Source organism: Fundulus heteroclitus, chromosome 3 (genome assembly GCF_011125445.2).
Source record: "Fundulus heteroclitus isolate FHET01 chromosome 3, MU-UCD_Fhet_4.1, whole genome shotgun sequence".
In the NCBI taxonomy this organism is placed as follows: Eukaryota; Metazoa; Chordata; class Actinopteri; order Cyprinodontiformes; family Fundulidae; genus Fundulus; species Fundulus heteroclitus.
In genome coordinates, this window is record NC_046363.1 from 22,089,840 (window position 1) to 22,103,115 (window position 13,276).

The 13,276-nt window shown below is 43.6% G+C and overlaps 1 protein-coding gene across 2 annotated transcripts; it reads right to left on the reverse strand.

The window, feature by feature from the left end:
- Positions 1-731: 731 nt before the first annotated feature.
- Positions 732-12,994, reverse strand: mpp6a (membrane protein, palmitoylated 6a (MAGUK p55 subfamily member 6)). Of its 2 annotated transcripts, none has more exons than XM_012862680.3 (13): positions 12,799-12,994; positions 9,509-9,628; positions 8,870-8,988; positions 8,243-8,395; positions 7,515-7,661; positions 7,058-7,285; positions 4,797-4,928; positions 3,779-3,881; positions 3,607-3,678; positions 3,338-3,499; positions 2,063-2,265; positions 1,852-1,980; positions 732-1,748 (listed from the first exon to the last, which is right to left on the reverse strand). In XM_012862680.3, the coding sequence occupies exons 2-13, from the start codon at positions 9,537-9,539 to the stop codon at positions 1,572-1,574; spliced, it is 1,656 nt and encodes a 551-aa protein (XP_012718134.1). In that variant the 5' UTR covers positions 9,540-9,628; positions 12,799-12,994; the 3' UTR covers positions 732-1,571. The 2 variants fall into 2 exon arrangements, 1 of the variants encoding a protein (XP_012718134.1); XR_004929764.1 differs by having other exon boundaries at positions 1,727-1,748; positions 3,338-3,476.
- Positions 12,995-13,276: the final 282 nt, after the last annotated feature.

The following is a 13,276-nucleotide window of genomic DNA, read 5'->3' on the forward strand; positions in this document are numbered from 1 at the left end:
GGGATAAGTCGTTTGGCACGACGACACCTGTCTCCTGTGCTATCCTAGCGCAGCAGGTCTTGGTGATATCACAATAAAATGTGCACAATTCTGGGCTATTTCTGCCCAGCGATGGACTGCCGACCTGTCCAGGGTGTACCCCGCCTCCCGCCCATTGACATCTGGAGATTGGCACCGGCAACCCTCGCAATCCCAGCTAGGACAATCATGTTAGAAATGGATGGATGGATGAACTGGGCTATTTATTTTTCCTTGCCATAAAGATCTTCACCAACTGGTACCAGAAAATGCTATTATTGGGCTTTCTTCGTCTGGAAACAGATGCATACAAACATCTTACGGGCGCAGCCATGATGAACCGGTTGAACTCGCTCAGCTGACAATACAGCGATCTGATTGGCTGAGCAGCAAAGATCGAATCACGTGACCTCTTGGACCAGAGCGCAACAGTTTAGATTTTTTTATCGGCTATAACTTATTAATGTGCAAGTGAAAACGTGGGAACATTGGTGTTTTGAGATCACTGCTATGTGTAGCAACTTATCCCGGTGGAAGAAAGTTGCCCCCTGACAGTTCATACGAAAAGTCATCCTACAGATTCTGGCCCACGGCCTACCTGGTAGTACCGACGGAATTGGGTCGGTAACCATAAAAGTACCGAATTCGGTAGCCATAACTTATTTCTACTGAAAAAAAAAAGAAATGGAAAAAAAAATAGACCAAACAGACAGTTAGAAAACATGTTATTTTATTAAACATCTGAAAATACAACTCATCTGAAATCTTGTAAAATATATATTTTATAAGTAAATCTGAATAATTAAAACTGAAGTCTTACTATTCTCACATCTGAGGGAATAGTTTTCTGAGATGAAATACACTCTTCAAAACTCCCGGCTAAGTTTCCTTTTTGACACAAACAGCACCAAATCCACTGGTCTAACGGTCCAAAACTTAAATACTGAGCCCGTCACACAGTTAGCAGTATTAATATAACGGCTTTCGTGCTTCGCTGAACAATGGATAAACACTCCAGCGTTGCTCTGCGCAGCCTGAAACAGTGATCGGACGGACAGTTTTGGGAGAGAACTCAGCGGTCAGTAGATATAAATGTCACAGAAACGCGACGAATGACTAAGTTTGTAGTGACAATGACTTGAAGCAGTGGACACTCTTACACTGTAAACTTAACACTGAGGTATCTCATCCATTTCTTTGACAGAGCACTCATTTTAGCAGAATAAATAAATCTTACCTTTGCAGATGTGAAAGTCGACACTTTAAACTTAAAGCTGATTAAAAGCAATCTGACAAAATGCTTAATCCATTTAAATAGAAACAGTATCTTAAAAAAGAAAAACCCTACTTTCCACTAAATAAGTACACTTCCTGTTGCATAGTTTGCTGGAAAAGAAAACTGGCGAATCAGATTAAGGTGACGGATGCAGCGTTGTACCACGAGGTTGACGTCCCATTCTTCCGCTTGGCAGCACAGTGTTAAAGATCTTTTCGTAACCCCTAACCCGACCCCGGCAGCTCAGGCGGGCGTCGGCCCAGCGGGACCGGGACCGTCAGTACACCCAGCTGACTGGAACCCACTGCGGCTCCACGAACAACCGCTCCACGGCGTCTTGCAGCTTGTCGAACGCCTTGTCCAGATTGTCGTTGACTATGGTCAGGTCAAAGTAGTGGCTGTACGCCCGGCGGATCCGGGCGCTCTCATCTACGGTCTTCTTTAAATCGTTCTCCTGCGTCAGAACAGAGTCCCATTAGGCTACGATGGCAGCAGCTACCGCTCAGAGGTAGTAACGATCACATCACAATAGCTATATAGGAATGGCTAATGATTACCGTGAGTATTTTGGTAGTGAGGCCAGCGTCGACCACGGCTTTGTGCATGTCTCTTAGTGTGTCCAGCTCAGGAGCAGCGATAAACACCACGAAGGGCATAAACTCGGCAGTCTTCAACACTTTGAGGGCCTGCGCACAAACTGGGATGTCAACACCGAAGCTTCAGGGCCAAACGGCTCCAGGTAAAGAAAGCTGCGCTGAGGCCATTTACCTGCGGGTTCACGTCCAGGATGCACGTGCGGCCGGCCTCCACCACCTCGTGGATGGAGTCGATCTTGGTGCCGTAGAGGTTGCCGTCGTACTCGCCGTGCTCCAGGTAACGGCTCTCCTTGATGTCCCGCTCCATCTCTTCCCGAGTCACGAAACAATAGTTGTGGCCATTTTTCTCCTCTTCTCTGGGCTGGCGTGACGTAACTAAAAAGGCCCAAAAAGGTCAGGAAAGGGGTCACACACAGAAGCGTCGGAGCCTCATGAAGTATTTCACTGCCTCTCACAAAAATAAGCACACTCCTTTACACCTTTGTAAATATTTGATTATATCTGTTCATGGGACAACACTGAAAATGTGCGCTTTGATAAAAGTAGTCAGTATGAAGCTAGGATAAGAGCCATTAATGTCTAAATTGCTGGCAACACTGGGGAGTACTCCCCTAAGAGAAAATGTCTAAATTGGGCCCAAAGTGTCAACATTTTGGGTGGACACCCTTATTTACCAGCACTGCCTTAGTTCTCTTGGGCCTGGAGTTCACTAGAGCTTCACAGCTGCGTTTCAGGGTGTTGGCAATCTTTATGTGAAGCAACTCTTCTCTTCAGATCCTCAGAGTTCTTTGCCATGAGGAGCCGCGCTGAACGTCCAAGTGAGTATGAGAGAGCGTGACGGCGACACCCCAAATTTAAAAACACCAGCTCCCCACCTGAGACTTTCCGCTGATGAGTCACGTGACACCAGGGAGGGAAAACGGCTGATTTGGCACAAGTTGGACACTCAGGGGCGTGCTTACTTTTATAGCCAGCGGTTTAGACATTAATGGCTGTGTGTTGAGTAAATTTGAAGGGAAACTGCACACCGACTACTTTACATTGCACCAAGGTGTCGTATCTTCAGTGCCGTCCGGTGAAAAGACCAAACTATTCACAAGGATGTAAAAGGGGTGTACTTACTTTTGTGAGAGACAGTGAAACCCCGATAAAATACTTTGATGTTTGACACAGAAATCTGAAAAGCGTGGCAAAGAAGAATAGACAAAGGCTTCAGGGTGTATTTGGGTAAAGCTGCGCCTGAAACCACAGCAAAAGATGCTTCTAAAAAGTGCTGACTCAGGGGTAAGCAAAGCATGAAACCCTTTTTCAGACTTGTCTTTCTACACATTTTACAGAAGTAATAAGAGAAAAAAATGCGGAAAGGTTAAAGGGGCACGGATTATGCCACCACACTGTAGGCTGCCGTGAACTGATGCAACTGCCCAGCTTTGTCTGGCACACTCACAGGGGACGGTGGCTCCATATCTCAGAGGATTCATAACAACAAGGCGGTTCTTCAGACTCCTCCTTCCGACCCCCTGGGCTCCGATCAGAACCAGCGTTTTCCTCCGAAACGGGGGCATCCTGGCCACTTCCTCGTAGATCTGCAGCTCATAACGGTCAAACTCTGCTCAAGGCAATGCACACGCTGAATGAGAACTGTATCGTCTCGGACGCATTTAGACGAAAACACCAAAAAAGAACCATTACAAAGTCAGAGGCGGTGGCACACACCTGCATTCTTAGCTGTGAGATACATCATCTTTTTCTTCTTCTTCTTTCCCGGCAGAGTCCCGCAGAGCATCCCTGAAGCACACAAACACACGTCAACAACGGGCTCTGCTTTGTGTGTGTGTGTGTGTGTGGGGGGGGGGGGGGGGGGGGGGTGTGAGTGTCGCGTGCGGACCTGAACCGCCAGCGTCCCAGTCTCTTCTCACAAAAGCTTTTCTCTTCTCCTCCAGGAACTGACTGGGAATCAGGCCGGTGGCTCCACCGACGACTTTGCGCGCCTTTGTGGGGAATTAAAGCAGTTGAGGGAAAATAAACAAAATGAGAACGAGTTACTCTTAAATCATTTCACTGAATCTTATCTACAGCTACAGTTTGATCCGCTTTAAATTGTTATGGAAAGATATTTCTATAGCAGGCACACTTTAAATGTGGGATCTAGAAGAAACACAAACTCGAAAGAATAAAGGAGGAAAGGAAAGAAATGACGAATGGAAGGAAAGACTGTGTAGGCCACAAGGAAGAAAGACCTGCCCTCCCCATTGAGCACAACTAGCGCAGACTGACCGACTTTATTTACTTTACTTTATCTAATTTGATGCAAGTCACATAACTGAGCTCACTGGGGTATTTCTAAATGATTCTCCGGTGAATTAGATTAGATGAATCTAAAACATGTTCACGTCAGAGTAAAAGGTGACGTCACTGGACGTAGTAGATCCTTGTATAGACCATTTTTACCGCTCTACAAAGCACCTTTTTTCTTATTTACATGTGAAAACAGATGCAGATTTATAAGCAGGTGTTTTCTTCTCAAAAGCAAAAAGCACAGGTTTATAACCAAGTCATTTAAATCCCATTTCCGAACTTGCACAATATAGCATATATATATCAGATCAATCTCAGAGAGCAGAATATTTATACTGCGAATTAACGTTAGGAAAGCAATATTTGTTCGTTGCCAAATACGGGAACCTTATTTCCTGCTGTGCATGGCAACAATAAAGTCAGCCTACGGGTCAAATTCTCTATGCAGTAGAGATGTTTGCAATTGCATCATTTCCTAATATCTTGCTGTCCGACTCCGAAATTTGTAAAATACAAAAAAAAAACAAAAAAAAACTAGTGACCAAATAAACCAGGCCATGTCGATCTGGACATGTCCATCATTTCTAGATGTCTGGATTTTGACCCACCTGCCACCAGTTGGGGTCTTCCTTGTTGACGACATGAAGTATGTCTCCCTTAGCAAAGGCCAGACCCGCCTCTTTACAGGGGATCAGGTTATCTGTGGCTGGGTTGTAGCTGAAGTATGGCTTCAAATAAACCTGAAAGTTAGGAACAAAGCTTAAAATTACAGAATGCAAATAGAACAGAAATGGATCATTTAAAAAAAATAAAAAAAAGGGACAGTGAATCTATTACTTTGGTGCTAAGGAATTTGAGCCAATTATGAGCATGAACGGCCTTGTTTAATGCTCACACCACAACTTTTCACACAGATTGAAGCCAAGACTTTTACTAGACCGTTTTCATAACCCTCATTTTGTTCTAAGCCATTGAAAGGTGGACTTGAAAGTGTTTTTACGGTCGTTGTATTGCTGCACAACCCAAGTGTGCTTGAAGTGCAACTCGCCACAAAGATCAACTTTCTTTGCAGGTTAACTTTATAAACAGAGCCTAAATGTGCTACATTAACGTTACTGTGCAATTTTAATTTTATTTTTGTACATTGTTGTGAACTTGTTTGGCTCTGCAGTATTTGTCTTAAAACTGCCTTAGTGCTGCTCTCTTGTGGTTGAATGTTGGCTACTGCAGTTAAACCTTTGGTCCAAACGTTACAAGCTTTTGTCACCATAGCTCCACTTCAGAAAGGAAAAAAAAAGATCAATCTGCAGCAAAACCACCAGATGCCACCCTGGTTACTCCATTATTCAACTTCTCACTTTCCCTTGTCCTGACCGGCGCCCCGAGCCCTGCTTAACCCCCACCACTGATCCCCACACGTAGTCGCTCCCTTTGGTGGCATTTTTTAAATGCGTTATGCCTTTAGATCGGGATGAGGTACACTTTGAGGTTACACCCAATGGTTGGACCTTCAGGATTTTCCATCAGAGCGCAGAATTCATGGTTTCATGGGTCTAGGTCCTGAAACAGCAAAGCAGTCCCAGACCATCACACCTCCACCATGTTTTACTGTAGGCTAGGGTTTTTCTTTTTTGTTTTTTGTCAAATGCTGTTAGTTTTACACCAGACGTAATAGGACACGCACTTTCCAAAAAGCTCCACTTCTTTTCTCATCAGTCCACAGAATAGTTTCCCAAAGATCTTGTGGATCCTAAAGATCTGTTTTGCCTAATGTGGGAGGGGCCTTTGTGATCGGCAATGACTTTCACCTCGAAGCTCTTTCATACAAACAGTTTTTGTTCTGTCTCTGGTTTTGTTGTTGAATCCTGAAGACAGACATGTTCACCCGAGGAGGCCCAACCCCGCAGTGCTTCAGATATTGTCCTGGGTTCTTTTGTGATCTACTGTCTGCAGCCTCGATGGACTCTTGGTGTCATTTTGTTAGGTTAGCAACATATGGGAAGGTTGGCTACTCTTAGATGTTTTATTTTAAATTCCTGGAAAATATCTCTCACTGTGGATTGCTGGTGGTCCTAAAGGCTTAGAAATGACCTTGTAATCCTTTCCAGACTAATGGATGATCATTAAATCAGGACGCAACATGTTGCACCCACTTAGCCTACTTCAATTGGCTAATGTGCTATTCGAGTGATTTCTTTTTTTTTTTTTTTTTTTTTAAACTACAAGTCTGACATTAAGTGCAAAGAGTAACTAGTGCAACAAAAAAAGGAAAATCACAATTTTAAAAGGGGACCTGAATATTTTTTTCACAAAAGCTGCTCTGGGGGGATTTTTCCAATAACAAAAAAAAAAAATTATTTCATTAATTTTATTTATTTTGTCTGATGATCTAAAATATTTTAGACTGAGAAAGAAGCAAGAAGACAGAGAGGCCAGAGAAACTGCTTTAACTTTTAAAAAAATGCATTAGATAAATCTGACTGAGCACAGATGATTGTTCCTGTTAGCATAACTCAAGACAGCAGAATAGAGGGATTACTTGGTCGCATTTGGCAGAGAGGTCAGCGTGTGACATAACCTTACACACCACAGCCAGCGTCAGCTGCTGTGCGTGCCTGTTACAGTAAGGACGTGTCCTAGTTAGAGCGCCCAGGGTTATTAATAGGTCCTCGTGGACTCAGCTTTCAAACGCCTGGCATTCTGCGAACAGCCAGCCGGGCTGCCCGGTCCCGGGCAGGTTCAGGGTAAATCCGTCGTATCTTGGGTGAGAATCCCAACGCCCTCATGGTCTGTGGCTGGATTATTTCCACATTAAAGGACCGGTAATTATTGTGGCCTGTGTGGGATTTGACCGCTCCCGTCGCCTCACCTGTGGGGGCGCCGGCGTGTCTTTGTAGCTCGGCAGAACCTTGAGCGTGACGCTCCCGCTGCAGCTGCTCAGCAGCTCCTGGAGCTCCTGGGGGCTGCTGCCCACTTCCTGGCCGTTCACCTCGCGGATGACGTCGCCCGTGTGCAGCATGCCCTGCCTATCGATGGAGCTGCCGTGCAGGATCCGCGCGATCACCATCTCCCCGTTCGCCACGCGGAACGTCACTCCCTGAAAGAGACAACGAGCGGGTCAGTGCTCCACATCCACGGGACGGAAATCACACGACGTGGGGGCCGAGCGGCGGGGTTATTTCGGACTCGTCGCCGCGGAAGAACTCGACCGACTCGAATTAATGCGTCGGGCTGAGTCACTTTGAATCAGAAACGAGTGGAGGACTTTAAAAAGGGGAATAATCAGTGAAATGTGGTTCCGCCGCAGAGCTGCTTGGCGACCTTACCAGAGGCTCCCCGGCCCTTTTCTGGATACCAATCATCCTCACAGCGTCGGCCGGCATTAGGGAACTTGAGAGTAAATTGCTGTTAGCCGCGGCGTCGGGCGTTTCGTAGGACTTTGCAGCCACTTTGTCATGAGCTTCAATTAGAGACTGAAACACGACAAGAGGGAGAAATAAAGACACGCTGTTACACTGTTCTGGCACCGAAATAAAAAACAACAACAGTCAATGCAACCGTGTGGTTCAATCAAAGACATAATCAACAACGGAGAAAATTGTTGCTAAAGAATGAATCATGAACTACTTAGCTGGGCACATTTTCTTTATGACAGCACTGATGACTCGCTATTATTGCTGCAATAACATCAGGCCTGCACCATTTAGAGAAGCCATCTTTCAAACTTAATGATGGAAGCCCTTCCTCTTGTACCTCGTCCCTTCAACCTGCTTTGTAGTGTTCACACTACCAATAAAAATCATTTCCTAATGACTATTTAAAAAAAAAAAAAAGACTGATACTATCACTCCACTCACAGAAGTCAATTTTAGCCTCTATTGCTGCAGAATCCAGCCGGCTCACAAACAACATGACGAGGTAACTTGACAAGCCTAACAGACTCATTAGAGAAAATGACAAAACGACCTCTAAATTTCACGAGTTAAGAGTTGTTGTTTTTTAGCCTTCCTGGCCCAGTAGACCTTCAATATAAGAGCGATTACAGGGTTAACACCTTAAAGTGAGGCTCCTGGAGGATTCTGGCCAGCTCGGCGGCAGCAGGATCTTGTTCTTCGAGGCTGTTGAGAGACTCCAGGATCTCCGTGACCAGCTGAACGTTGTCGTCCCCCACAGCTTCTAGTTTGACTTCCTCCAGGCGCTCATGGGCCTAGAGCCACAAAACATCAGGAAAATGACAGAGCTGTCCAAGAGCTGTGGTTAATCTGCACTTTTATTTCAGCATCAGGCTCCAAAGGGATGCAGAAAAGGCAGAGATCAGAAGTGTATGTGTTAAAACAATGAAAGCACAATTGGAAAGTAAGCTGCTAACTTGTGCATGGTAGAGTGGAGAAATATCACCAAGTCAGGGTGTGGGTGAGATAAAAACTGAATGCTGATACAAATGATTCAGGTAATACTAGTTCTCTGTGTTTTAGAGCACACAGCCTGGTTAAAACGTGCCACATCAACCCTTTTAACACTTTTTGTGTCACCTGTACATAAAACAGTCAAACATGATCTTGGGGATTCCTGTCCTCTCAACCAGATCTAAGAGCTTACATTTAGGGGATTTCGCTGTAGTTTGGGGGATTTCTGCTGTGCAAGTATATAAAGGAGCGGTATTGGTGAGTTTGTGTTTCACCTTAGCGAGGGAACGGACGATGGGGCTCTCCATGATGCCTTGGAGGAAGATGAGGTCGATATCTTTGGCTCCAGTTCCTGTCGGCATGTCTTTCAGGTTGTCGAGAACCTGCTGCATGGCTGTAGAAAGGCAACATTTCAGGCAAGAGATCGGCTGACAGACGAACGGCAGCTTCGAGGTGAAACTCGGATCTGATTATTACACCTAATAGAAAATTACTGCAGTAAAAACCTGTTGAAGCAGCAACGGGGAAAAGGTTCACACGGGAACTGTTACTTTAACTCTGCTTGAATGTTCAGGCCATATAAGACAGAAAATTAAACTTTTTTTCAAGTTTTAAAGTAGTCCCCCCCCCCCCCACACACACACACACAAATAAATACATGCATAGGCCTTTTCTTGCAAAGTGAGATTAACAGTTAAAAGCTAAAAACAGACTGGGCTCTGGTAGCGTCCCTTCACCACTTTAACATCAATACAAAATATTTGACTCTTTTGCTCCTGCAGCATCAACCTTTCTCTTCTGTGTTAAAAAAATGTGAACTTCAGAGGCAGCGGCAGGACTCGACACGCCTTTTAATAGTTTGGAACGAAAAGAAGACCAGTTAGTGCGTGGCTGTCTTTATTTTTATGACTTACCTGAGCCAGACTTTGCGTTGGCCACAGTCATGCCGATTATTCCTCGGGATGGTCAGACTCTCTAAACACGGCCAAGAGCCGCCCGCCTGCCCGTTCACAGACGCCGGAGCAACCGGAGAGCTGCAGGATGAAGGGAACCAGACAAGTCAGACAGTTTACAGTAACCACAATATACAAACCCTCAGACAAACACAAAAGCAGGCGAGCTGACATGTTGTAATAACGCAGACACAGATCAGAGGATGAGAGCGACTAAAGAGCACAGAAAATACGCGTCTCTTTGTGCTTCATGCGGATGTTTCTGCCGTGGATTTGTTATGAACAGAGGAAACGACGACTGAATGAGGACCGACGAGTGTCCCCATCCCTCTGGTTAAAGGTTGTACCAGTCACACACACAACAGAGGCCGTCTGTACAAAAATCCAGCCTCCAGACAGATCAACAACCTTCTTAGTAAAGCATCAGGGATACTCGGCTGTACGTCTCCTAAAGTTTAACCGTATAGCCACAGCCTGCTCTGTAAAACATAAGAAAAGCAGCTTTCTGACGCAATGTAGTGTTAAACTCTCAGCTATGAAGTGTTCAAATCATCAGAGCGCCAGGCTGCCTCTGAGCCCTGGGTTTTCTAAAAAAAAAAAAAAAAAAAAAAAAAAAAAAGCATCTTCAACCTTGGGCTGGACGATATAGAAAAAAAACATATCAATAAAAATAGAAATCATATTGATTGATATTGATAATTTTCAACAAATTCAAAACATTCATTCAAGTGCAGCCCTGGCCATTTTATGCTGTTGCTTAGCAACCTATTTTTAGATACAGAACACACAGCCACCGAATTAAAACGCAACCCTTTATTCAACCAACTTTTTACCAAAACTACAAGTTTTTAAAAAAGAAAAAATAACATGGGCTCTCTGAACTCTAAAGGGGGCGGAGCTTGGTTCCTGGGTCTGCGTTGTGATTGGTTGGGAGAATGTAATGACTGTAATAGTAACCTACATTATAGGCCAGAATGCAAAAGGAAGGAAAACTTTATTCTATTGAACTTTTACTGACCCTTTTTTTGTTCTATCATTGATATACGTCTATCAATCAATCAATATATATTGTTATTGAATTATCGTCCAGCTTTACTGGAACGTCTGCATTTAACACAAAAGGGCAAAAACGATCCAGTGAGTATCAACAATGGTTTGGAAATGTCCTTTCTTATGAAGCAAATCTAAACGGTCAGGTCAGTTGTACAAATAGTACGGACCTATTAATACAGAAAGTAAAAGATCTGAGTTTAATTTCCAAAAAAAAAAAAAAAAAAGTCAATTGTCTGTACTTTTTTTCATAATAAACTATGGTGAGGACCATCATCAATCAGCAACAGGTTACCCCAGACGGCATCTCTAAATGTTCTTTGTCCGTCCCCCCAACTTTTTGCAAACAAAAAAAATAAATAAATAAAAAATAAAAGGCCTCGATGAATACTAAACACCATGTTGTCCGGCTGTTTCACCTGATTGTTGAAGGCTGCTATTAAAGATTACATGTTTTTATTAATCTGGTTGTTCATTTCCCAGGCATTTCGGCCAGGAGCAGAAACGCCTCACACTGGAGCTTTAATCTCTTTAGACAAGACATCTTTAAATATTGCCCTCGACTTGAGTATAGCTGGCTGATAAACCAAGAGCTGCTGTGCGTATAACATCCGCGTGACGCTGCAGCGTCCTGTCAGTCCAACGGCCTCCAATCTTTACGTACAGCTGGATTAATACCGAAAGCAGCTACAGCTTAGTGTGCCACAAGTTTCAGCTGACTGAAGATCTCTGAGTATCAGCTGATCACGCTTCTCCTGGCCATTACCAACTTTTGTTGACATCTGACCTGCCAATTAAAATTTTAATCTATTCTCTGAGGGGGGTTATTTGCCTTAAACAATACAAATCAAAAAGAAAAAATGTATTTGCTGTTGATTCCTTGACAACAAAAATCAAGGAGATTGTCCTCACTGTGCAAAAAAAAAAAAAAAACGAATCTTTATTCATTTTTGCTTTTTATCTTAAGGTATTGTCGGGTCATGTGTTTACAGACTGAAAACTTATGGGAGTTCATAGTTTGGCTGTCAACAAAATTACAGGATTCTTTCCTATTTGACCTCCTAATCACAGACGAGAGCCACTGATGGACACAGGGGGTGTTAAATTATCACGGGAAGCGGTATTAATGTCTGCTGCTCTATCCTTTGGGGGCTGTGAGAGAAGCAGAGCAGATCATAAACAGCTAATCACCTGAAATGTCTCAATCACTAAATCCCAGGAGGACGAAGAAGCTCCTGGTTCAACTCATTTTAGCCCATAGATGCTTGACATAATATGGATCCAAATTAAAGATGCAAAAGACATATCAGCCCAAAAACAAAAATAAAAAATAAATAAATCCGAGTGGCATATATTGATGTAGCCATAAAGAAAAACATTCTCAAGTCGACTACAGCCTCAAATATCAGAAATCTTTTTTTCCTTGTTATAAGATGATCGCTTGACTGAAAAGAACACAGTACTGCAATCCAACAAATTATTCAATATATATATATATATATATATATATATATATATATATATATATATATATATATATATATATATATAGATATATAGATATATATATATATATATATATATATATAGATATATATATAGATATATAGATATCTATATATATCACCCACTTTGTATTGATTACATAAAAGTAGCCGTAGACTCAGCAGAGCGTTGGGTTCAAACTATTTTCAGAGCTGTGCTGTCAAAGCTACACGTGTTTTTCGCTACCGCGATAATCAGCCTCTGTTGTCTAAATCACGAAAAAAAAAAACGTTTTCATATTGATGTCCAATGACTTTACACCAGTTTGACTTTCTACGGGTAAAACTACTCGCTGTCGGCTATTCTGCGGGATAATCTTAACCAAAGTCAGCCCTGTTTCGGTTTGCAAGCCCACATGGATGTAAGCAGGCTAGCAATGCTAACTAGTAGCAACTGCCAGCTAGCCGCGTAAAATAATCTTCCATTGGGGACAGAATGAGGCTGTTGTGTCAGACCTAAAGAGAAACAGGCGAGCTAAACCTGGTACTTTCAGACAGATGTTCATTTACGGGCAGCGAGGCTAGTCTCCTGCTGCCGTGGAGCTAGCTAGTTAGCCGCTTTAAGGTAGCCCAACACCAGCCGCAGGTTGGGCTAATTAAACCAGCCGCCCGTAGAAGCGCTTAACTATCTGCTTTTCAATATAGATTATAACTTACTCTGGTGTGCTGAAGGCGATGTCCAGTCACGTTTCCATGCTTTTCCTCTATCCCAGCGGCTAATTATCCCTCTATCTCTCACGCAGCAGTGACTTGTGAATGCATTTCCAGCGTGCCTGCCCCCTTCTTCCCTCTCAGCTGCCCGTCCTCCACCACCCTGAATGTCACCCAGGGCTGCTTCCAGTTATCTAACCCAACCCAAACCCGCCGCCGTGACCATATATATTAAACCTACACAAACCCCACACCTCCATCAAGTTTACATTAGTTATATATATATTTATCTGCACATGCGTCACGTTTATTTGTGTGGGCAGTGGCGCACGCGTCCTGCATTTCTCGTCCCATCTTCTTTCTTTTCATTTTTTTTAAGTGTGCGAGTGCTGTAGCTGCTCGACAGCGCTTTGCAAAAGTCTTGATGCGCCTTTAACTTTTTTTCCCACATGTATTGTCTCAACATAGCCTCGAACGTCAATGC

Excerpts from the sequence above, each read along its gene's own strand:
- mpp6a (XM_012862680.3), bottom strand. The coding sequence starts at position 9,539 with ATGACTGTGGCCAACGCAAAGTCTGGCTCAG. Across the intron at positions 8,396-8,869 it reads TCGTCCGTTCCCTCGCTAAG|GCCCATGAGCGCCTGGAGGA; the intron begins GTGAAACACAAA and ends TTGTGGCTCTAG. Across the intron at positions 1,981-2,062 it reads TCCTGGACGTGAACCCGCAG|GCCCTCAAAGTGTTGAAGAC; the intron begins GTAAATGGCCTC and ends GTTTGTGCGCAG.